At 35.2% G+C, this 27752-nt stretch overlaps 1 protein-coding gene across 3 annotated transcripts in view; it reads right to left on the reverse strand.

Annotated features, from left to right (window-relative positions):
• SSBP2 (single stranded DNA binding protein 2) overlaps positions 1-27752 on the reverse strand; it is a 317496-nt gene that overhangs the window by 162167 nt on the left and 127577 nt on the right. For all 3 annotated transcript variants that reach the window (XM_063084982.1, XM_063084986.1, XM_063084993.1), the window contains exon 4: positions 24901-24985. In XM_063084982.1, coding sequence (XP_062941052.1) covers positions 24901-24985 — 85 coding nt within the window. The remainder of the gene's footprint in view (positions 1-24900; positions 24986-27752) is intronic.

The following is a 27752-nucleotide window of genomic DNA, read 5'->3' on the forward strand; positions in this document are numbered from 1 at the left end:
CTGTCGAATTACCAGGTCTCTGCTGAGCCATGCTTCCCTTCCTCCTCCCCTGGCTTACTGTTTCAGATCACTTGGATATCACTAAAGGTGATTTTCTTGGAGAACCTTTCTTGATCTTCTCACCCAGGTCCAGTACCCCATGCACCATCAAGCTTTGTCAGAATGTCATGGATTCTTAGACCCACGTGACTCCCAACCAGGCTTGAAGCTCCTGGAGGGCTGGTCGCCTGTCTGCAGAGGTTGGGAGACATTCCAGGCCATCGTGAAGGTGCCTTTGGTTCCTGGAGGCCTGGAAGTGCCTGCTTCAGGCAACCCCGTGGAACCCTGCCGGGAGCATACACACCCGCTCGAAGCCTTCTGCTTCTCCTCTCCCACTGTATCAGCCCACTCAAAGAGCAAAACATTTCTTCTGGCCCTCAAAAATTACATACACATTTAGGGGCTGGTCGGTTAGCTCAGTTGGTTATAGTGTGCTGCTGATAACATCAAGGTCCAGGGTTCATCCCCGTACCTGCCAGAAACCAAAAAAAAAAAAGAAAAAAAAAATCCATTCACTCAGGCAAAAGCCACACCCACAGATCTCTGAAGTAAGTACTTCTCTACCTTAGGCTCCTTGTGAGGCTGCTGTGGGATGAAGCCCCTAAAATTTTTAAAAGCCTTTATGTTTAACTGAGGAACTAGGAGACATGCCTGAAAGATACTTGGAAGGCTTTTTGTGTGTCTAAAAGGGTCTAGGAGGTACCACCTCAACTCTAAGGATTTAACAAAGGTTTTATAGTTATACATTAGTTTTATCTTTTCCCTGAGACCACATTTTCCTAACTCTGCTTTGAATTTGATCTTTGTACTGAGGCCCTTTCTTACTTTGAGAACACTTTGCTTGAATACAAGAATTCCTTTTATAGCTCATTTCTCTCTATTCCTTAGGAGATATAGCTAAAAGAAACAGTTGACACTTTAGACATTCTGCCTGGAAATTTCTGCTAGGTCCATCAATTCATTAATGACCCCTTGGTTCATTTTCTATTTTCCATGTTACCCTGGATGACAGTTTTGCTAAACTTTCTGTCACTAGATAACAAAGATCTTATTTCCAGCTTCAAATAATATTGTCATCACTTTCTTTCAAGCCCTCACCAACTGTCTCCATGAGTCCCTCCCAGGTTCCATGAATAGTCTTCTTCACCCACCAGCTGATCCTATGGACTTTAAGTTTTTTGTGATTTTGTTGTTGTTGTTGTTGTTGTTGGCTGGCCAGTACAGGGATCTAAACCCTTGAGTTTGGTGGACTTTAGGTTTTATTATAGTAGCACCCCACTTCCAGTATTAAATTCTGTTCTGATATCTATTGCTGCATAACAAACCAACCCAAACTTAGGGGCAGAAAAAATAACAACTCTTTATTATGTCTATGGGTTCTGTAATACAGGACTTTGGACAGCGAATGGTGGCAATGGCTGTCTCTAAAGACTCCATACTGTCTAGACCTCAGTTGTGAAGATTCAAATAGCTGGGGGCTTCTCTCAGATGGCTGGTGCCTGGGTTCAGATGATCGAAAGTCTAGGCTCAAAGGACTGGAAGGCTGAAACTGTGGACCTGAAACTGGGCTTATCACAGAAAGGCTTTCAGAGGGAGCTTTGCAAGAAGGAACACCCAGAGAGCAAGCATTCCAAAAGACCAAGGCAGAAGTAAGGCTTCTTCTCACCTAGCCTCAGAAATCACATAGATTCACTCTCACCACATTCTATTTATTACAAGCAAGTCATTAAGTTCAATCTAGATCCAAGGAAAGGGAACTTGGACTCCACCTCTTCGTGGGAGATTGGCACAGTCACACAGCAGAAGAGCATGTGGAATGGGAGATGTTACCATTTTTAGAAAATGTAGAAAGCCACAATGGATATGAAAAGATTGATCAGAATCAAGGTGAAAACAATTGAGTATTCAACTAATAAAAATTATTCAGTAGTGACACTAAAAACAATGTCCTGAAATCATTTCTCAAAAAACTTAAAGACCAGAAAATTATGACAATTATTTGTTATTGGGTTCATATTTCATGATAACAAAAACTAAGCCCTCTCTGTGTTATTATTAGTTAAGTGTAAAAAAATAGTTCTATGGCCTCTCCTACTTTATACTATCATTTTGAGAAATATAATGAGCATATACAAATAATGCTCTGAATATCTTTCTAGTTTAGTGTTACCAAACAACCTACACAAACAAAATTTGAACCTGATCATGAAAATATGTGTAAACCATCCATGCAGAATAATTTACTATATTGCACATGAGGAAAAAAAAAACATGTTATATCTATACTACTGACATTGCAAGAAGTATAACGGATGAGCATATTACTTAGATTATAGTGCTAAATTATGTTTTTTTCTAAGTCCAGAGAAGTATGCATATCTACCCTAACTATATTTCACAAATCTAAGATGCCACTGACCTCAAAACACATAATCATTTTATGTACCATAAAAAAGGAGGAAAATGCTATTAAATAATTAGAACATGGCATGAAACTTATTGATTATAAGGTGCATACCAATTTCAGAAATGTTCAAAAATACACGTATTTTTTAAAGTGTTTCCAAAAATGTATGATGATACTCATTGATTTAACAGGAAAGATGATATCATAAAATTTCACAATTCAACTGATCGAGTATAAATATGTGGTCTCTCTACTTGTTTTTGCAGTGTGTTTATACAGCAAAAAAGAACAAGATCTTTCTTGTCAAATCACTTGACACATAACCTGAGAAAAAATCCTCAAATCTTTTCCGTAGATTCATTCTTAAATTCATTCTTTAGACCCATTCTTATCATATCATCAAATGTTAGGCAAAATATGGTACACCTTGTATTGACTTATTAAAGTGATGGTAGGAAATCTATGAGAAAAGCAGCTTTAATATGAGAAGGAAGGGAAGTGCTTTCTAGAATTATTGGGAATGACTAGTAGGCACCGAGTTCCAGATTATCCTTTTTCATTCTAAAAATTGTTAGAGGGTCCAAGACAAAAATCTTTTCTATCTTTTTTTTCCTGGGGCTGGGGGGTGGGGTGGGGAAGAAGAAGGGGACAGGAAATAAGTATGATAATTTAAACTCTATAAGCTAAATACCTGTCAAATATAAACAGTATATCAGCTTGCATAGTCTTGCTCATATTTTAATAAGCAGAATAAACTCAGTTTGGCGACAAGGCTATCATGATTTCAATTCCAGGTAAAGTAACAGCAAAGACCTTAAAAATTGAGTGTTTCAATTTGCAGTACAGAACAAAATCTTAACTACCTTTAAAACTTAAGTATTTCATACATATAGGCACTGAAGGATCAGATGTTTTTAATGATACCACTGAACATGTAACATATTATAAGATTCAGTATATTTTCCATTGGAAATGAAAACATTAGCTAACAAAACTGTTAATAGAAACTCCCCCAAAGCTTTCAAATTGGAGAAAAACTTTTTATTTATCTTTTAACATTATGGACCAGTTTAATTAAAGGGCATTTTTTTCTCTACTTAAAATGAAGTAAAGAGATATTAAGAATCATAAGAATTTAAAGTATTTTAAATAAATTTGATCAATGTTTACTTATATATTTAAAGGGTTTCCATTTTTTTCCTCATTAAATGACTAGTTTAATATATAATCTTCGACTTTCAGAACTTTTCTAAATATCAAGGTTTTATCTTTGATTTCCAACCTCTTCCTTTTTCTAATTGTTCATTATATACAGCTTTTGAAAAGTATTTTATTAAGTAGATTTCATATTTCTTGTTCTTAATTTTAAAAGCTGATCTTCAGGAAGATTAAAACAAACAAACAAGAAAAGCCTTTTTTAAAAATAAAAACTACAAAACTAAAGATGCTAAATTGAATTACTGTTTACCCTTGTGAGTTTCTTTCAACTCTGATTCAATTCATTGACTCCTTCCAACAGAGAGACAGTTCTTATGTTCATATTCTTGATAACATCACTGTAGTAAAATAAGTACCTATCTACTTACACTTTATTCAAGGAAAAGACATACAATTTTTTTCTATACAAATATTTAATGACATAATCTATTACTCTGTTTAGATTTCTAAGTAACTTCCATTATCAGTACAAAAATAAAAATAAAAAAGGCATTATAGAACTGCAGTTCAACTAAAAAAAATCCTAAATTTCTTTTTTTTTTAATCTAAATTAAATAAATCAACCTTAGTTCCCTAAGCACCTCCCGTTATTGCTATTCTAGTCTTTTGATATGAGTAAGGTAAGCAACAGCTGCCCTTTATTCCAGACAGGTACTAATAATAGCCCATGAGAACTGTATACACATTTAAATTACAGAAAACTGTATATAATTATCACTTCTTAAACATCATAAAATAAGGAGAAAATCCTACTGGCCTTTTTTTATTTCAAAGAAAATCACTGAGACAATTTTTTGCTTCAATTCAACCTTGTTATTACTTTAACTCTGTGAAAGTTTAAAAAATAAAAAGAGGGGGAAAGCATTTTAATTCAACAGCATGAATGAAAAGCAAATCAGGTACAGTGCTAAAAGCCAATCTTGTATTTTCAATTCATAAAGTGAATAATTTACTAAGGTCAGAGTAATTCGAAAAGTCTTCGCTAAAAAGGCAGAACTTGATTTTTACCCTGAATAATAGGAGAACTTGCACCAAGGCGGAAGCATCAGGGATATTAGAGAAAAGCCTAAATTTTCCCACTGATGGAAACTGTTAAAGTTGATCACTGTTTAATAGAATTTAAATTGGGAAAAGAAGGCTAAGAATTGATTCAAAGAGTATCGGGGAAACTGATTCAAGCACGTCCCCGAGCAAGGACACCAACAATTTTTGTTTGGGAAATCAGCACCTCTCACATAAGAAAGAAGAATTCAGTAGATGATCCAACTGGATGCGCAACTTTGACACAGGAAAATCTAGGAGCTGGCTGAGAGTAACTGAAGGAACCTAGGATTAAAATGCAGAAAAGTTCTCTAAGTAACACCTGTTATTAAAATTTCATTCGCACTGAAGAAACTAAACCCAAACATTCATTAAGAACACAAAAGCCTAGTTTCTCTCAAAGGCAGAATTAGCCTGAAAGTCAGAACAAGTGAACAAGCTGATGAAAAATTAAGCAGTAAAAGGCAGCTTAACAGCCAGGAGAACCTTTGAGGGTCAGCTTGGAAAGTGCCCTCCTTATCCTTTGTGCCCTACCAGAAAGACCATTTAGGAAGCGAGAGGTTTCAAGGACTCCACAAGCCAGAGGTGCCGGTGCCCACTCAATCTTATCTTAGTCTGACCTCAAAGATGTTTGAGCTCTTGTCCAATCAAGATAGGAATTAAGTGAGAATGATCATCAAATAAGAGACTTACAGTGCCCCACCCACTGCACTCTCACCACAACCAGATAGATAGATAATCAAGCATGTGGATGAGGAGACAAAAACAGGTAAGTTCTATTTATAATGTACATGTAAAATGCTGTTAAGATTCTCTGCAAACTTCCCAGTGGTTTTGTTACCTTCTGTAATTTCTCTATAGTGAATGAAATTAAAATCCCAGACAAAAAGAAAAGAGTAGGCCCTGTGGGAAGAAAAACTGACAAAGGGAAATGGAAAGAAATGATCAAAAATTATCTTCATGGTCTGGAAAAAATAAGCGTACGTAGATAAGTGGCCTGTGATGGAATAGGTCCACAAATTTAACTTACAGCAAGCTCCCAATGTTCTTTCACAAGGATATTCCAGGTTAGATCAAAAAGGAAAAAAGGAAAAAAGTTAGCCTGGTGAATGTGGCTATGTGATGATGAGATTTGCATATGGAAAATATCCCCACAATTTCTAATATACACATTAAACTAAGGAGTACTATTGAAAAGAAGACAGAATTCATTTTGTGATATCTAAAGATTTTCTGTTTCCTTTATGTATTTGGGCTTTTGCCCATAATAAAAATTATAATATAACCTCAACTCTAAAATATTTTCCTTTATTTTCTCTTTTCATATCTATCTTAGGACTGGCAAAGATAGTATAACAATGGGCAAAAGGGATAAGATAAGGTGAAAATCAGGACAAGGTAATAATCAGAGGAAAGCAGGAAAGAAGGAATATTGAATGAATTACATAACAGTGGTACAATGTTCTCATGGAATTGGGGGCATTTAGTTTAGAAATAGAATGTCTAAAGAATGTACATTTTTCCATTTATCCATCCATTCTTTCATCAAATTTTTACTGAGTACCAATTAAGTACAAACTACTAGGCTATCAAATTGAACATGATATCTTTTTACAGTCTTTTTAATATGCTTACTTCTGTAAAGTATGAGAATTTTTACACTGTTCTTTACTTAACTGGCAATTCAATACATGATTGCAAAAACAAAGTTCCAATGAAGAAAGAGGGCTAATATGTTGAGAGATTTCCCTCCCTCTTAATCTAAGTTTAAGAGCTTCTGGAAGAAGCCATGGATCGTTTAAGATCATTTAATTTCCCTCCTAAATTTGAATATACTTTTCCCCCAATACAGTACATGACTGCTTTCTAAAATGAAATTGGGCCTATAAAAATCATTCAGCCATTGACATTTTGAGTCTCAAGTTTTGCTTCAACAACCACAAACAGCTTTTGAACATTTTAGGAACTCAAAATATTATGCTAATACCAAACAAATTTTATTAGTTGCCTTGGAATGTACAGTTCAAGTTAGAAGCATTCTGAAATACAGAACAGATGTGGGAAATTTACTGGGTTATAGAACGTACCAGTTATGCCCTCAAAGTTTGTCTAGCTAGTGTGATAAGTACCTATCTCTTACTAAGTTGTACTCTTCCCCTACCTTTCTGCTAGTCCCTCCTTTCCGATCAGTCCTTAAATGTCAGCATTTTTATCAAGTTTCTATCCCCAGGCTTCATTCATGTTCTACCTTTAATTTCTCATTAATTTAACCTACTCCTATGGTTTAATCCACTTTCTCTGTTCTTCCTCCCAAATTTCAGATTTCTGCTAATCTTATCATAAGTCTCAGTTCATCAGTCCTGTTAACTACAAATTACCTTTAATTTTTCTCTCCTCTTCAATCCTTACAACTACATAGTCTCATTCTCTTTTCTTCTTTGTATTCCTTCTTCTTTTTCAATTTCATTTGCCATCACCATAACTCAGGGGCTTTTCAGCTCATACCAAATCACTTCCCTCAAGGATAATTCTTTCCACAACATAGTTGCATTTGTTAGTAGTTGTATCCTTTTCTTCTTCTCTAAAAATCTAGATGTTTTAACGTACAATACATTGCACACATTTTAAAGGTTAAGTTTGATTTTGATAGGAAAAACCTTAAATTGACCTTTAAAAGTCTGTACCTTCATTTTCAAGAGATTCTCAAACATTCCTTTTAGATAGTTTAAAGATTTAAAAGCTCACACATGATCTTTAGGAACTTATGATATGTATTTACTGTGGCTGGCTGCAAATAATTCCTTGTATAATAGGAGTAGTTGTTGGTGATTTAAAACCCAAGAGATAGTGGAAAGTATCAGGCCAAAAATACGAGGGTATTAAAAGATAGTATCAATCTTACCATGAACTTTTTGAAGTACCCTCATGTATGGAATAAAACAAACTTAATACTCAAAATAAATGCAATCCAATTTATAGACATTTCATGAAGTCTGAAAATAGATAACCCATTCTTATTAGTATAAAATAGTGTCACATCCTTGTAACTCTATTCATTACTTCTTGGCTAAGTATTGTTTAAACTCCTAGTAAATACTCTGTCAGACACAGTACTTAAAATTGTGATGCAGGTATTTACCTTGAAAAGAGGTATGAATCCCTAACCTCAGTAACAACCCCCACCAGAAACAAAAAATACAATATGTAATTGAAAACTATAACTTGAGGTAAGTGAAAAATAAGTTCTGTCAATGACTTTTAGCTTCTTTCCCTCAAATCAAAGAGAAAAAGAATAAAAATAAGAGCGATTTTCAGTTTTCTAAGTTGCCCAAAATACAATCACTTTACGTGAATCTTAAAAATATTTTTAACTGTATTTTTATGGGATACAGTTTGTTTCAATACATGCATATACTGTATAATAATCCAATCAGAATAGTTAGCATATCTAGCACCTAAACATTTATCATTTTTTTCTGGTTATAACATTCAAGGTTCTCTTTTCTCGCTATCTTGAAATATACAGCACAATATTATTAGCTACAGTCACCCTAGAACACCAGAACTTAGTCTTCCAGTCTAACTGTAACTTTGTATCCTTTCTACCAATCTCTCCCTACAGCCTACAGAAATATCTCTACAAATCTAAGGTATTTAAATACGTTTCTATTTTTCCTTTTCAAAATCTGCAAAATAACTTATTTTCTATGATTTCTAAATTTATGAATTTTACATCTCTAATATTAAGTCAGAAATTCATGCTATTTTTGAAAGTATCATTTAAAAAAATTTATGATGCTATTGGCAACAGAATCACAGGCAATTTAACATAAGCATCAAAAATAACAAAGAATAAAGGTCTTTCAATATTCATCTTTTCACATTCACCAAAAATTAGATTCTAATAAAAAGGAATACATTTAAGTGGAAGAAAGGAGCGTGTGATATTCCTTTAAAATACATACTTTCAAAAAATATATTACTTACCACAATAAAACAAATTGTAAATAAAGTCATCCTGTTCTGTTTCTTTATCTCTTTTCCACATTAGTTTCTTCATTTGTTTCTTTATGGATTTCATAATGTTTGCATAATGCTGTAAATTATGCTGTACAAGACTTTTTAAAGTAAAGTGGAACTCTTCTCTGAATCTCAAACCACTCTCTGGAAGCTCCGGCCCCTCCTCTGGGCCCTGAGCTAGGAGACAGTTACTATTGCATGTTAAACCTATTTTGAAGCACAACTCAGGAAAATAGAGAGGGCAGGAGGCAAGTTCGATCAATTTCAGTGGTAAAGCATGCGCAATAAAAAAGTTTGTCCTTGAATTACCCTCCACTGGAGGCGCTAGAGAGCACTGAGTATATAGTCAGTGTATGTGCTGGAATTTGACCATTGTGCAGGTGTCAAAAGAAACAAAGAGAGCATGTACAAAGCTAAGAGTTACATAACCGGGAACCACCCCTCTAGTTGAATATTCATAGATAGCATGAACATATATAGATAGCCAACTATAAAAAGTAGTATTCAGGATAAAAGTAGCTGTTGTTCACCCTTGAGCCAGCCTGCCTTTTGCCTGTGAAGCATGTATTCCCTACTCTTTGCAATGAACTTGCTTTTGCTTTCTACTTTGATTCTGCTCTTGAATTCTTTCCTGCTGTGGAGTCAAGAACCTGGCAGGGGACAGGGTTGAGGTCCAGTATCTGACCTCCCCAGACCCTCTCCTCCAGTAACACTTCCACAAGGCTTTGTAGTTTCCTTGGTCATCTCCCTTTATTCATGTTTCCCATCAAATGACTGAAATACTTATTGCCCTTCAGGAAATCTAAGGATCAAAAGAAATAGGAAAAATAGCTGATATAGTTATTAGCAGTACTTAGAAGCCCCTCAGAAGCAATCCTAGGACAAAATGACAAGCTAGGAATAGAGCCACGTGCATACCACAGATAAAGGGGGTGAATGTACTCCTTCAAATCAACACGTCTTACACAAAAACAAAAACAAAACAAAAATAAAATAACTTGCCTTATGCTAGAAAGAATATAAAGTGGTTTATATATGGAAAAAGAAATTAAACTGGGTCCTACAGGCAATGAAAATAATGGTAGACACAATTCATATGGCAGATAAGAATAAGGCTAAAAATGAATCTCATAATCTCCCTGTTGAGGTGAACAATAGCCTACATATAAATTGACAAACATTAATATATACTTACAAAAGTTTTTATAATCTTCATGAATTTCAAATGTAACTTTATTCATTTGTTCCAGTCTATTAAGAACTCTAGTTTACATGGACTACTTAAGAATTACATGGGCCCATGTGACACTACTCATTCCTCAGAGCATATTCTAAATGCCTACTACTATATGCCAAAATCTAAACACACATCATCAAGAGTTATGTGTACTTTTGATCTCTCTCCATATTCTCACACATCTATAAATTTTGACTGATCCAATAATATATGACTATACTGTATTTCTACATGTATTTTACTATTGGATATTTCAAACTTCTTCAGAAAAAGTCTCTTGCTAGGTAAGTCCATGAGCATAGAGACTATATCTCTATCTTGTTCACTGCTATATTCCCCAGTGCCATGCCTCTCATGATATAAAGCCTCTGCTAACTGCTTTGATTCACTTATGTCTTTACTAATTGTGGTGTTATCTAAATTTGTACTGAAACACAAAGTGAATAAAAGTAGTATTAAATGACCTTCCTGCAACTACATATGCAGTTATATTGAAATAAGGAATGACAAGCACTTATTAGATAATATTTTATTTAATCATTCATTTATATAAACACCAAATGTATATTTGTTCAGAAGGAGAGAATAGAACTGTGATTACTAGAGGTGGGAAAGGGGCAGGAGGAGGAAATCGGCAAGAAATTGGTTAATGAACTAAAAAATTATAATAATTTTTAAATAGTTTAAATTATATAATGATTAATATGCTAATTATCCTCATTTGATTATCACATATTCTACAAAGGTATTGACTCTGTATCCCACAAACATGTGTAATCAATTATGTTTCAGTAAAAAAAAATTTTTAATATATATTTGAACATCTCATGTCAGGCATGCTGGGCATAAAGGATAAAAAAGATAAATAAGATCTATTCCCTAAAGAAGCTCACAAATTATTAGGAAAACATCCCATTACAAAATCTAATATACAGAGACATTAAGAACATATGCAGAAGACATCTAATATACAGGGACAATGATATAATGTATATGAAAAGATGTTACAAGGCCATAGCAAAGGCAGCACCCAACTCTCTGGGGTAGTTGCTACACACATATTTTCTGAAAATAATACATGGTTATCTGTAAAAATTTTCATGAGTTATCTATGAAAACATTCATTTCCTATTATTTTATTTACACAATTTTACATGTTTATATATCATTTTTAAAAAGTACTCATTATTACAAACCGGTAACATAATCCTTTCTAGATATTACCAACACTCTCTTAGGCAAGAATACAAAAGTCAGCCACTTGTTATCCACAATTGTGACTCAAACCTGTCACTTTACCTGAATATCTGAAAGATTTAAAATATTTCCAGTTTGCTGCGGGAGTTGGCGCCGCCTCACAGCTGCCTGCCTTATTTGGCTTCCTCTGGTTTTCCGAGCCTGATTCTCTGTGAGAAAGCCCACCCCCTATCACGGCTATATCAACTAAGGAGGTAGATGTGAAACTTAATTACGCAAGAATATTCCAAGGGGTTTCAAGATGGCGGTGGCTGCGGTGGTTGGCGCGGAGTAGCTGAGGTGGAAAAGGCGGCCACTGGGCCTCAGGCAGCCGGGAAACTTGTGGACCTTCCTCTTGCCATCCCTTAAGGGAGGACTGCAGCTGCTGGCCGGTAGTGGGGTCAGACCGCCACTTTGCCCCTGGCAGGAGAGGCTGCCTCCTTTACAGGCAACAGCTTTGAAGTGTGGAGCAGGAAAAGAACTGTTTCTTAGCTGCAAAAGCGAGTCTCGAAACAGGGAACACGGCGCCAGGGCTGCTGTGGATGCAGCCAGGATCCCGGAGGCCGGGGCCGCGCTGAAGGCGGCCAGCTGACCTATTCAGGATTCAAGGTTTCAGGCCGGCATTAAAGAAGATTCCTGGTAGCTCCCGAGCCACGCTGTGACTGAACAGCCCGAGGCGGCAGCGGCCGAGAACAGGGAAGGCAACAAACCAGAGACAGAGAGTGAACACCCGACCTGGCACAACCCTGTGAGTGACCCCTGGCCCAGCTCTGTTCAGGGGGATTACGCCCACCCGGCTCCCGCCTGCATGACCAGGCCACTCACAGCCCCGGGGCTCCCTCCATTTTCCCAGATGCGGGCAGCTCCGCCCAGCTCGGCTGTCACTGAGCCTTCCCACTTGTTTGGCCCGGCCCGGGGCTTTCTGGAGCCTGCGGGCGGGCCTCCCCTCCCACTCCCTCCGCAGTTCTCTGGCGGGGCTGGTGGCGGGGGGCGTCCCCGGCCAGTGTCGGGAGGGCAAGGAAGTACAGGCGGGCTGACTGTCACTCCACCACACCCTGGACTCCGGCCCACAGTAAACTTCCTGTTACTGGGAGGCAGATACCATCTCTGCAGCCACCAGTTCAGAAAATAGCCTAACCAATTTCTGGTTGGGAATAGTGTGGTAGGAGAGTTCCCAGGTCCACTTGAACCTGCCAGAAAGCAGGCTGCAGGTGGGCGCTAGATTCGGTCTATGCCAGGGGGATACAAAGGTGAACAAGACCTGAGAAAGATCTACACAGTGCTACAAAAGCACCCAGAGCGACTGCTCGTCTGTGCCTAGCAGAAACCTGGTAGACTTCCTGGGCGAGGCGGTGCCGAGCAGGGTCTTGAAGGCCCAGCTGATAGAAGAGGGGCGCAGAAGACGCACCCCAGCCCAGCACAGTGCGCACAGAGTGGGGAGACGTGTGACCTGGGAGGCGTAGACTCGACAGAAACCACACACCCGGTGGGGTCGCCACTGCACGATCTAACAGCCTGGGCCAGAGCACACGGAACAGGGAGAAGTCCTGCACAGGAAGTGAAAGCTCAACAGAGATCACACGCCCTGTGGTACGTGATCCACCAGCCCAGCAGAGTCCAAGCTGAACAGAAAGGTGGCTCCCTGGAGAAGCCCAAGACCGGAAGCAACCACACACACAAGGCACTAGAGGCCAACTGAGCAGTCACGGAGGGAGCCATACGAAATTGGCAACCACAGCAAAATCCTAGTTAGTCATTAGTCTCAAACCGGTGGACTGTGAAACCCCCTGCCACAATGAATAAACACCAAAAAAAAGATACCAGAAATACAAAAAATCAAGAAAATACACCACCAAAAGTTAATAAATCTCAAGCTCTAGATCCTATAGAACAAGAAGCCACTGAACTAACTGACAAGGAATATCGAGTGATAACTCTAAGGAAACTGAATGAGATACAAGAAAACTCAGCTAGACATCATGATGAAACGAGGAAAAGCATACAGGACCTGAAAGAGGAAATGTACAAGGAAATCAATGTCCTGAAAAAAAATGTAGCAGAACTTGCTGAACTGAAGAAGTTATTCAGCGAAATAAAAAACAGAATGGAGAGTTTAACCAGCAGGCTTGTCGAAGTTGAAGAGAGAACCTCTGAACTTGAAGATGGACTGTTTGAAATAACACAAGCAGACAAAAAGAAAGAAAAAAGAATCAAGGACATTGAAGAAAATCTGAGAGAGATATCAGACAACCTCAAGCGCTCAAATATCCGAGTCATGGGTATTCCAGAAGGGGAGGAAAATGGAGATTCCATTGAAAACATATTCAACAAAATAGTGGCAGAAAACTTCCCAGGTATAGGAAAAGTCACAGATCTTCAGATCCAGGAAGCTCAACGATCTCCAAACGTATTCAACCCAAAAAGGCCTTCTCCAAGACATGTCATAGTCAAATTGGCAAAACTCAGAGACAAAGAGAGAATCTTAAAAGCTGCAAGAGAGAAGCGTCAAATCACCTATAAGGGAGCTCCAATCAGGCTAACATCAGACTTCTCATCACAAACCCTAAAAGCTAGAAAAGAATGGGATGATATTTTCAAAATACTAAAAGACAAAGATTGCCAGCCAAGAATACTCTACCCTGCAAGGCTATCCTTCCAAAATGAAGGGCAAATAGTATATTTCTCAAACAAAAACTGCGGGAGTTCCCTACCACACGACCACCCTTACAAGAAATCCTCAAGGGAGTACTGGGTTTGGTTCCTGAAAAATAACTACCACTGCCATAAAAACCTAAGAAAAATCAATACCCACTAGTATAATAAAAATGGCATCCATGAAGAGAAAACAAGCAAACAAAAATGCTATCTACAACCTAAGGAACGAACAAACACAGAAACCAAACAGTAAATCAGAAAGCAAGGAACAAAAGACACCTAAGACAACCAAACAACCAATAAAATGCTAGGAATAAATCAACACCTTTCAATAACAACTCTTAATGTAAAAGGCTTAAATTCCCCAATCAAAAGACACAGACTGGCTGACTGGATCAAAAAGGAGGACCCAACTATATGCTGCCTACAAGAGACCCACCTCACCCATAAAGATTCACACAGACTAAGAGTGAAAGGATGGAAAAAGATTTACCATGCAAACAGAGAAGAAAAACGAGCTGGAGTAGCTATTCTTAATCTGACAAAATAGACTTTAAACTAAAAACCATAAAAAGAGACAATGAGGGACACTACTTAATGATAAAAGGACTGATCCATCAAGAAGACATAACAATCATAAATATGTACGCACCCAATGTTGGAGCAGCCAGATTTATAAAACAAACTCTATTAGACCTAAAGAAGGAAATAGACACTAATACCATAATAGCAGGGGACCTGAACACTCCACTGTCAATATTAGACAGATCATCTAGGCAAAGAATCAGTAGAGAAACACAAGATCTAAACAAGACTCTAGACCAATTGGAATTGGCAGATATCTACAGAACATTCCACCCAACAACCTCAGAATATTCATTCTTCTCATCAGCACATGGATCATTCTCCAGGATAGATCACATATTAGGTCACAAATCAAGTCTCAATAAATTCAAAAAAATTGGAATTATCCCATGTATCTTCTCAGACCACAATGGATTAAAACTAGAAATTAATAACAAACGAAACTCTGCAAACTATACAAACACATGGAAATTAAACAGCATTCTACTTAATGACATATGGGTCCAAGAAGAAATCAAGCAGGAAATCAAAAAGTTTATTGAAACTAATGAAAACAATGATACATCATACCAAAACCTGTGGGATACTGCAAAAGCAGTATTGAGGGGAAAATTTATTGCATTAAATGCTCACTTCAGAAGAATGGAAAGATGGCAAGTGAACAACCTAACACTTCACCTTAAAGAACTAGAAAAACAAGAACAATCCAATCCTAAAGTTAGCAGACGGAGAGAAATCATTAAGATCAGAGCAGAACTGAATGAAATTGAAAACCAAAAAACAATTCAAAAGATCAACGAATCAAAAAGTTGGTTTTTTGAAAAGATAAATAAAATTGACAAACCATTAGCATGGCTAACAAAAAAAAAGAAGAGAGAAGACTCAAATAACAAAAATTAGAAATGAAAAAGGCGATATTACAACTGATTCATCTGAAATACAAGGAATCATTCGAGACTACTATAAACAACTATATGCCAACAAATTTGAAAATCTGGAGGAAATGGATAAATTTCTGGACACACACAAGCTCCCAAAACTGAACCGTGAAGAAGTAGAAAATTTGAACAGACCAATAACAATAAAGGAGATTGAAGCTGTTATCAGAAGGCTCCCAACAAAGAAAAGCCCAGGACCAGATGGATTCACAGCAGAATTTTACCAAACATTCAAAGAGGAATTGACACCGATTCTTTACAAACTATTCCAAAAGATTGAAACGGATGCAAATCTCCCAAACTCATTCTATGAAGCAAACATCATCCTGATACCAAAACCAGGTAAAGATATAACCAAAAAAGAAAACTACAGGCCGATATCCTTGATGAATATAGATGCAAAAATCCTCACTAAAATACTAGCAAACAGAATACAGCAACACATACGAAAAATTATTCATCACGATCAAGTGGGATTCATCCCAGGGATGCAAGGTTGGTTCAACATACGCAAATCAATAAATGTGATACACCATATTAATAAACTCAAACACAAGGACCATATGATCATCTCTATAGATGCTGAAAAAGCATTTGATAAAGTTCAGCACTCATTCATGACAAAGACCCTCTATAAGTTAGGTATAGAGGGAAAGTATCTCAACATAATTAAAGCCATATATGCCAAACCCACTGCCAATATCATCCTGAATGGGGAAAAGCTGAAAGCTTTTCCTTTAAGAACAGGCACTAGACAAGGATGCCCACTCTCACCACTCCTATTCAATATAGTGTTGGAAGTACTAGCCAGAGCAATCAGAGAAGAGAAGGAAATAAAGGGCATCCAGATTGGAAAAGATGAAGTCAAACTGTCCCTGTTTGCAGATGACATGATCCTATATATCGAACAGCCTAAAACCTCTACAAAAAAACTGTTGGAATTGATAAATGATTTCAGCACAGTAGCAGGATACAAAATCAACACACAAAAATCAGTAGCATTTCTTTTCTCCAAGAGTGAACATGCAGAAGGAGAAATCAAGAAAGCCTGCCCATTTACAATAGCCACCAAAAAAATAAAATACTTAGGAATTGAGTTAACCAAGGAGGTGAAAAATCTCTATAATGAGAACTACAAACCACTGCTGAGAGAAATAAGAGAGGATACAAGAAGATGGAAAGATATTCCATGCTCTTGGATTGGAAGAATCAACATAGTGAAAATGTCCATACTACCCAAAGTGATATACAAATTCAATGCAATCCCCATCAAAATTCCAAAGACATTTTTCTCAGAAATGGAAAAAACTATTCAGACATTTATATGGAACAATAAAAGACCACGCATAGCCAAAGCAATGCTCAGCAAAAAAAATAAAGCTGGAGGCATAACGCTACCTGACTTTAAGCTATACTACAAAGCTATAATAACCAAAACAGTATGGTACTGGCATAAAAACAGACACACTGACCAATGGAATAGAATAGAGAATCCAGAAATCAACCCACACACTTACTGCCATCTGATCTTTGACAAAGGCACCAAGCCTATTCACTGGGGAAGGGACTGCCTCTTCAGCAAGTGGTGCTGGGATAACTGGATATCCATATGCAGGAGAATGAAACTAGATCCATACCTCTCACCATATACTAAAATCAACTCAGAATGGATTAAGGATTTAAATATACACCCTGAGACAATAAAACTTCTTAAAGAAAACATAGGAGAAACACTTCAGGAAATAGGACTGGGCACAGACTTCATGAATACGACCCCAAAAGCATGGGCAACCAAAGGAAAAATAAACAAATGGGATTATATCAAACTAAAAAGCTTCTGCACAGCAAAAGAAACAATTAACAGAGTTAAAAGACAACCAACAGAGTGGGAGAAAATATTTGCAAAATATACATCTGACAGAGGATTAATATCCAGAATATATAAGGAACTCAAACAACTTTACAAGAAGAAAACAAGCAACCCAATTAAAAAATGGGCAAAAGAGCTAAGTAGGCATTTCTCTAAGGAAGATATACAAATGGCCAACAGACATATGAAAAAATGCTCAACATCACTCAGCATCCGGGAAATGCAAATCAAAACCACATTGAGATACCATCTAACCCCAGTTAGGATGGCTAAAATCCAAAAGACTATGAATGATAAATGCTGGCGAGGCTGCGGAGAAAAAGGAACTCTCATACATTGTTGGTGGGACTGCAAAATGGTGCAGCCTCTATGGAAAATGGTATGGAGGTTCCTTAAACAATTGCAAATAGATCTACCATACGACCCAGCCATCCCACTGTTGGGAATATACCCAGAGGAATGGAAATCATCAAGTCGAAGGTATACCTGTTCCCCAATGTTCATCGCAGCACTCTTTACAATAGCCAAGAGTTGGAACCAGCCCAAATGCCCATCATCAGATGAGTGGATACGGAAAATGTGGTACATCTACACAATGGAATACTACTCAGCTATAAAAACAAATGAAATACTGCCATTTGCAACAACATGGATGGACCTTGAGAGAATTATATTAAGTGAAACAAGTCAGGCACAGAAAGAGAAATACCACATGTTCTCACTTATTGGTGGGAGCTAAAAATTAATATATAAACTCACACACACACACACACACACACACACACACACACACACACACACACACACACACACACACACAAAACCGGGGGGGGGGAAAGAAGATATAACAACCACAATTACTTGAATTTGATACGACAAGCAAACAGAAAGGACAGTGTTGGGGGGGAGGGGGGAGGGAGAAGGGAGGGAGGTTTTGGTGATGGGGAGCAATAATTAGCCACAATGTATATCGACAAAATAAAATTAAAAAAAAAAAAACTAAAAAAAAAAAAAAAAATCCATAAAAAGAAAAAAGAAAAATCAAATTTCAAAAAAATATAAAATAAATAAATAAATAAATAAATGAAATAAATAAAATATTTCCAGTTTCCCAACAGACTACTATATTCTGTTAATATTTATTGAACATCTACTATTTTACAAACCCTGGGGAATTTAATTCTCTGCTCTCAGAGTTCATTGCAATAATTTGATTTTATTACCATCACACTAAAGCAATAATATATTTTGGCTGTATTTTTGCTTTAGGACAATTAAGAAGTCTTCCATTCACATTAGAGAACCAAAATTATAATCACTGTATTTCTTTTTCATTAAAAGTTTAGCATTATATATTGACACTTTTCCTAAATATTTGTTTTTGTTTGTTTGGCGGCTGGCCAGTACAGGGATTGAACCCTGGACCTTGGTGTTATCAGCACCAAGCTCTAACCAACTGAGCAACCTGGCCAGTCCCTGAATATTTTAGAGATATATTAAATAAGAAATAAATTGTTAAATAAAATAATTCTATGTTAAGCCATATCAGAAAAAACCAAATAGTAAAAATTAACTCCAGATTATAATATTACTGTGATTTCAGAGCAAAATAAAAAACACACTAATGGGGAGAAAATGAAATCTAGTCCAATAAACTTTACAAGTTAGTTATTATTTTTAACCACTTCATATGATGGTTTGGTTTTTAATAGTAATAATATATAATAATAATTTTATAATTCAAATGAACCTGGTTTTAACGAAGGATAAAAATAATAGGGCCAAGCTAGAGCTCTCCCAGCCATGTGGTAATATAACTATTCTACAGTAAAATCTCTATATTTTCTTATAAAATAAATTTCTAATTATTAAATTTTCCTCCAACATTTCTGATCTTATTCTTCACTCTCCTTTAGAAAACCAACAGGAAGACATATTTCTTAATATTTGTCATAGCTGAAAGAAAAAAAACACAGATTTGTTTGGAGATCATCCCTAAATTTTCTACCAGTTCTCAAAGATGAACCACAGTAATGCCTGGAAACACATTAAAAACTACTGCATATATTATTTTTCTAAAACTAATTACCTTAGTCATGTTTTTAAAATCTTCTCATTTTAAAATAAAAAACATAGAAAACTACACAAAGTAAACTTATGACATTATGAAATATTATAAAGCAAACACACTTATAACTATGAGTACTACCCTGGTCAAGAAAAATAGAACTTTGCTACCCATCTCAGAAGTCCCTTCCATGAGGTCATCCCAATCATAACTTCTTCCTACCTTCCAAAGTAACCATTATCCCGACTTCTACAGTAATCATTTCCTTGTGTATTCTATAGCTTTGTTACTCAAAAGGACATCCCTACATATTATTAACTATTGATTTCTAAATGTATTCTTATTTTACGTTTAGTATTGCATACAGATGCTAAATATTAAATTTCCCACATTTTAAAATATAAATTCAAGAATATCAAAGTTTTATTCATCTTAAATGTTTTCTCTTTTCTCCTTCTTTTCTCACAATAAGTGTGGACAAGGTGATTTATCTAGGAAAAAACTATTAATCAACACTGCACATACAAGTATAACCATTTGGCAAATAAAATAATAAAGTTACAAAAATTCATACTTTATAGTCAGAAAACAGACCTAAAAATTAAAAAAACCAAATGCCAAAAATGTTTCTTGGATAATAATTACCAAAAGAAAAAATATAGGTGATTAAAAATGACAGAATGAAAGACAACACATTTTGGTGAGGATGTAGAGAAAAGGGAACACTTTTACACTGTTGGTGGGAATGTGAATTGGTACAATCACTACAAAAAACAGTATGGAGGTTCCTCAAAACATTAAAAATAGAATTAACATTTGATACAGCAACCCCACTTCTGGGTAGATATCCAAGGAAATTGAATCTCCAAGAAATATCTGCACTCCCATGTTTATTGCAGCATTATTCACAATAGCCAAGATGTGGAATCAATCTAAGAGTCCATCAATGGACAAATGGATAAAGAAAATGTGGTATACATACACTGTGGAATACTATTTAGTCTTAAAAAAGGAAGAAATCCTGCCATCTGTGACAACATAGATAAACTAGAGGACATTTTGCTAAACGAAATAAACCAGTCACAGAAGAACAAATACTACATGACCTCACCTCTATGCAGAAACTAAAGTAGTCAAACTCATAAAAGTATAAAGTAGAATGGTGTTTGCCAGTGGCTGAGGGGAGAGAGAATGGTAAGCTGTTGGTCAAAGGGTACAAAGTTTCAATCATGCAAGATAAATAAGTTCTGGAGACCTACTGTACAACATAGGGCATATGACTAACACAACTGTATTGTATACTTAAAATTTTGGTAAAAGGGTATATCTTATGTTAAGTACTCTTACAGCAAATGGAAACAAAATAAAACAAAACAAAGAAAACCAAAAAATAAATAAAAAGGGGGCAGGAAGAAACTTTTGGAAGTGATGGATAAATTTATGGCATTGATTGTGATCATGGTTTCTTGGGTGTACACTTATTTCCAAAGACACAAGCTGTACACTTTAAATATATACAGCTATTTGTGAATCTTTGTTTTTGGTCCTCTTTGCTAAGAAGAGCTATTGAAAAGGTTATAATACTACAGTTCAGAAGAAAGGAACAGAGCTAAGTAATCAAGAAAATGCCTCCTCTTGAAATGGATGTAGCACTGGAAATAGAAGCTATAGAAAGGTTTAGGAACTGTATAACACGGGAGTTTAACAAACTATTCACAGCATTAGAGAAGTGATGGGCAGAGAGCTGGAAACATATCACAGAGTTGAGAGAGTTAACAGTGAGATGATACAAGCTGGACTGTTCACAAAATCAAATTACTGAAGTAAATGCAAAACAAGAGAAAGTCTCACAGAATGCAGAGAAAAAGGGAAAAGAAATCAAGATAAGAAAAGAGGAGAAAAGAGAGACCTAGATGGCAGGTCCAGGAGATACAATCTATGCATAATTAGGAAGACCTGAAACAGAGGACAGAGCAAATGGAGCTGAAACAGTAATTAAGGACCTAATTGAAGAAAATTTTCCAAAGTTGAACACACTAGATCTACAAATGGAAAAAGTACACAGAGTACCTTTAAAACTCAATAAAAAGAAAGCAACACCTAGACATATTCTGGTGACATTTTTAAATTTCAAGGATAAAGAAAAAATTCTACAAGTATCCAGAGAGAGAATGCACATTACCTTTAAGGGGACATAAGTCAGGCTGACCTCAGATTTTTCTCTTGCAACTCTAAATGCCAGAAGACAATGGAACAATATCTACACAGTTTTAAGGAAAAATAATTTTGAGATAAGAATTATATACCCTGCCAAGTTATCACTTCTGTACAAGGGCAACTGGAAGACATTCTCAAATATGCAGAGGTTAAGAGAGTATGTCAATCAAGAACCTTCCCTGAAAAGTTTGCTGAATGATTTGCTGCAGCAAACAGAATATGAACTGAAGTAACTCAAGAGTAGGGAGATAACTGTATGAAAGAATTAATGTTGTTTTTCAGTTGGCCTGGAATTGTAAACTTGCCACGACACACATACTATCCAGGTCCCAGGAAACCAAAGAAGATATCAATAAAGCGATAGAGATTCCCCCTTGAAGCTCATCAAAATCCGAAAGGACCCTAAGATAACATCAAGAATAGGAAAAGAAACCAGATGGAGCCTTGGCGAGACCTTGCATCTGGCTCCTTGCTCAGAGCTCTCACAGCTCTCATCCCCCTCCCTCCTTTTCATTTCCCACATTCCATTCCCTCAATCCCCTCTTTAACAAGCCCTTAGTAAATCTGAATCTTTGAGATGGTTTTAGTCTGGCCATCCTCCTTCAGGTTTACTGGAAAGATGGATTTGCCTAACATATCTCCTCGGGTTACTGGTATTCCTGAGTAAAAGCTGACTTCCTATTCCACCACCACCACCAACTAAAAAAAAAATAAATAAATATATACACCTATTTGTATGTCAATCCTATCTCAGTAAAGTGGTTAAAAGTAAATCACAGAATGACTCAAAATTACAACTATTGAGTTTATAGATGTCTCTCACTATGTGCACATACAAAAAACAGATGTCTTTCATGAGAACTGCTAAACACCTATACACATAACATGGCTGTATGAAAATATATGGCTACCTTCAAATATAAATTTTATTTTACTAAGTTTTTTTATTTTCCATTTCCAGAAAAGACAGCAGAATTCACTGAAAGGTGAAATATAATCTGTTTTAAAGTAACTTTCCTGAATATAAACAATCCCAGTATCAAAAGCGAGTCACTTTAACTTTTTAGCTATTTTTGAAATAAAGATTAGATTATTCATTATTTACCTCACTGTGCTTCCATTATTTCTTTTAAAAAGTAGTTTATCTGTCATTACCCATTCAACCTTATAACAAGAGTAATTTTTAAACATATTAACAGAATTTATACATGTATTTTTTATTCCAAAGATGCTGATATTCAAGAAAACATTTTTCAGAATGCTTCCTTGAGAGCTACCTTAAAATTCAGTAAATAAAGAAATTAATTACCATTATAGAAATAATTATGTAATGGACTCTAATGCAAAAATATAATATTGCAAAATTTTACCAGAATCTCATTATTTGTTCCCATGTTTCCTGTTTTCTTTCCCAAAAAAACTATATTTGCACATTAGACATAAGTTATGTTGGTCATTTTCAGAAATTGTCTACTATTAAAAACTCAGGAAATCCTACTCATGAAAATTACCAGAAAAGTGTGTTACAGAAAGCAAAAGTATTTCTAAAAATTCAATTATAATATAAAATTATGTAAGTCAAACTCTGTCTTTTCACCAGTCTTCAATAAAAAAAATCCCCAACATTTGGAGATGCATTACCACTGAAAAGAAATTGGCTTGAAAATTTATAAGAAAATATCATCTAAGAATAAATCAAATCTCTCAAAATGAATATTTAAGGTAAAATTAAACATCTTATAAAATGTGATAATATTTATAAATATAAGTGAAATATAAATTTCATTTCATAATTATAAACTGTAAAATTATGAATTATGAAATCCAAATACTGAATTTTTTCTAAACTACAATTTCTTAGGACCAAAATGCATGGTAAGAGGTTGTTCTTCCTTCATAATCTACTCTAATTTCACTCCTATCTCTGGCCAAAGCTCATTTTCAAAAATCTTAAAATATTTAAGTGGATTTCTAAAGTTAATAAGTATGAATACTCCTTGAAATTTTTAAAGTGCGCTATGATTGCAAGAAGATGATGATGATGATGATGATGAAAGTGACTATGACAACGATGATGATAATTTATCCAATGCTTCTAGAAAGAATTGTTAAATTAGTTCAGTATTCCCCTAAGATCTCCCTGGTGAACAGCAGGATGCATCTTTCTACACAATGGAATTTTGAAAAAGTATTTATATGATCAAGTTTTTAAGATGTAGAATGCCAAATATCATATCTCCTTTAAGAGTAGAACACTAGCACTATCTAATGTCACACAGTTCTCAAAACTAGTAGGTATGTTAAAAAACTCCCACGACTGACAGGCCAAATCTAGGCATGTCTCTTTTGGTACAAGGGATAAATGAGTTTTTATCCTTACACTCTCAATGGTAGGGTCTCTGCTTTACTTTCTGCCATCACCCAATGGTAAACGAGTAAAAGGAGTAAATACTGTGTCTTGTGCCCTGCCTTACCTCTGCCTTTTCTCTACTTTTTCTTTATGTGCAGTAGCATCACTTTCACTTGCCTTGTCCCAAGAGCTACTCTTTAGAACATTTCAAACTTTATGAGTACAATGATTACCAGATGAGGTAATCATAAGCAGCCTCACTTTATTCAGGTCAGTACACATTTAAAGAACTACATGGTCCTTGACAGGTACTCAAGATTTTCACTTGTTTTGAGCCTAGCATCATCTTTCCATTCTCATATACTATTTTTCCCTAAAGAAAATCTTCCTTGCTTTTTTTTTTTAATGTGTTTTTTCAAAGTTCTACTTCCTGATGCTATCAGCTCTCTAAAATCAGATTTGAAGTTCTTCTATCAAATGCTCAAGTCAAGCATAGCCCTCTGCTTTTCCTGAAGAATTTTTTAAAAAAATTTACATTTTCATTTTTGCACAGAATCTTTTGCTCTCTTGTCCAGTATTTCCTTTAATCCACAATAAATTTTATTTGAGGAACTGAATTTGGTGGAGGAGGGGATACTTATGATAAATAATCAAAAGTTGTGAAAAGAGAATAGAATATTTCTATATTTAAAAAAATCTTATGTACAAAACAGTAGCTTATCAACAGAAATCTTATGATGAATCTTACTGCAGAATAAAGAATTACTACTTAATTTTTATAATTTAAAATGTCACAAATCAAACATTCTAAAAGATAAGAAATACATTTAATAGCTTGGAGTTGGGCCTATTCTCCATCCTAAGCTTCAACAAGACACAGATACCCCTTTATATTTCACTTCTAAAGTATTTTTCAAGAAAAAAAGATCAATTTCCTAACTACCTAACAAAAGAACAGATGACCCAATGTGTTTTTCAAGAACAGTAATATAACTTTGTAATATTATATTTTAACTTACATAATCATGGAAGGCTTTTGCTTCACTTGAGTGTTCACATGTTTCTCGTCTCTCTGGAGCTGCACAGTAGAGATCCCAAAATACACTAAAAAAGTAATTACGGTAATATTTAGAAAATCATATAACACCAATATGAGGAATCACAGTTGTAAAAGTAGAAGACATATATTACTCTTTTTACAAAATTTTTCTTCAGAATAGTATTTCTTTGAAAGATTTAAATTCAAACAAGGTTCTTCACGCAATAATAGGGTGTCACCTAGCCATCTTTCAGAAATGCTAAATAAGATTTTTCTAAAAGGATAAAATTATTTTATTTTTTTCCATAAAAAAAGAGGTAGTGTTTTACTTTATTACATATGGCATAATATTGTATATAAAATATATAAGAAGTTTACTAAAAACCTACTTGAACTAATAAACAAATTCATCGATGCCACACAATACAACATCAACATACAAAATTAAATTGCATTTTTATACACTATCAATTTAAATTAAAATTAAATTTAAAAAATTATTTCATTAATAGCATCAGGAAGAAACACCCAGTAATAAACTTAACAAAGTTCAAAGACTTTACACTGAAAAAGAATACTAAAAGAAAAGAAACCAAAAAAACCTCAATATATTAAAGACATTCAATATCCAAAAATAATACATAATACTACTATTAAGACAAAAATTGACCACAAATTGACCTACAGATTGAATGTAATGTCTTTACACTCCCAAGTATCATTTTCAAAAGAAATTGATAAACTCTGCCTAAAGTCTATGTGGATTATGCAAAGTAAACTGAATACCCACAACAATATTGAAAAAGAATAAAGATATTCAGTGATTTATGTTTCTCAATATCAATTCTTACTACAATGTTACAGTATTCAAACAGTATGGTACCAAAATAAAAATTGATTCATGTAGACCAACAGAATATAATTGAAGGTTTATTAATTAAACATATTCATCTACTATAAATTCAATTTGTTGAAGTGCCAAAAAATTTCAATAGCAAAAAAAAAAAAAAAAAAGGTCTTTTCAACAAATTATGCTGGGAAAATTGAACATCCACATCCACTTGCAAAAAGATAAAGTTGGACCTCTACCTCAAATTGCACACACAGAAATAGATAAGAAATGTTAAAAGAGAAAACCAAAAAAAATTTAGAAGAGCCATTAGATTACATTTTTGTGATTTTGGATTAGACAAAAATTCCTTAGATATTACACCAAAATCATAATGAGGAAAAGGATAATGATGATCTGCATTTCAAATTTAATAAAAATAGTTTAACAAACTTTTGTTTTTCAAAGAACACCACACAATACAAAAAGATAAGTCACAGAACAAAAACAAATATATTATATGTCTTATTGGGTTCTAGTATCCAGAGTATATACAAGGAACATTTAGATGTCAATAATAAAACAAAAGCTGACCAATTAAAAAACAAAAAACTGAAATAGACATTTTTTTACAAATTAAATATACATATTAATAATAAACACATAAAATGTGCTCAACATCATTAGTCATTAGAGAAATACAGATCAAACAATGAGATAATAATTAACATCCACTAGAATGGCTATACCAAAGAGGCAATATCAACTGTTAAAAAAAGATGTGAATATAAAACCCACGTACATTGCACATGGGAATGTAAAACAGTGCAGCCATTTATTACTTTTTTAATTTTCATTTTTTGAGGGTAGAAAAAGATTTTTATTTTTTATTTTTATTTTTAAATTTTTATTAATCATACATATTCATGAGGCACAGAACTGTCACCACCTGTGCCCAAGATGTGATCATCAGATCAATACTAACAGCATGCCCACCACCTCAAATTGCAATTATTCCCTGTGTCCCCCACCCAACCTCTCCCTAACACCTCCCCTTCACCTCCCTCCCACCCCCCTAGGCAACCCTAGATCTGTTCTCTCCCTCTGCAAGTCCAGTGACCACTGTGGTCTTTCTTTCTTTCCTTCTTTCTTAGCTCCCACTTATGAGTGAGGACATGTGGTATTTTTCCCTCTGCATCTGGCTTATTTCATTTAATATAATTTTCTCTCAAAGCTCATCCATGTTGCTGTGAATGGCAGAATTTCATTCTTTTTCATGGCTGAGTAGTATTCCATGGTGTATATATACCACATTTTCCTTATCCAGTCATCCATTGATGGACATTTAGGTTGGTTCCATATCTTGGCTATTGTAAATAGAGCTGCAATGAACATGGGAGTGCATGCATCCCTTCAACATCATGATTTCCATTCCTTTGGGTATATACCCAGAGTGGGATTGCTGGATTCTACGGTAGATCTATCTGTAGTTGTTTGAGAAACCTCCATACTGTTTTCCTTAGTGGAAACTAATTTATAAACCCACCAACAGCATAGAAGAGCTCCCGTTTCTTTACTTCCTCACCAGCATTTGTTATTGTCAAGTCTTTTTGATTATAGCCAGTCTAACTGGGGTGAGATGATATGTCGATGTGGTTTTAATTTGCATTTCCCTGATAATTAGTGATGTGTAATGCTTGAGCATTTTTTCAACTATCTGTTGGCCATTTGCATGTCTTCCTTCAAAAAATGTCTATTCAGCTTCTTTGCCCATTTTTTAACTGGGTTTTTTTTTACTGTGTAGTTGTTTGAGTTCCTTTTATATTCTGGATATTAATCCCTTGTTGGATGTATAGTTTACAAATATTTTCTCCCATTCTGTAGGTTCTCTTTTCACTCTGTTGACTGTTTTCCTTGCTCTGCAGAAGCTTTTTAGTTTGATATAATCCATTTATTTTTTTCTTTTGTTGCTTGTGCTTTTGGGGTCTTAGTCATAAAGTCTT

Source organism: Cynocephalus volans, chromosome 2, assembly GCF_027409185.1.
Source record: "Cynocephalus volans isolate mCynVol1 chromosome 2, mCynVol1.pri, whole genome shotgun sequence".
Taxonomy (NCBI): domain Eukaryota; kingdom Metazoa; phylum Chordata; class Mammalia; order Dermoptera; family Cynocephalidae; genus Cynocephalus; species Cynocephalus volans.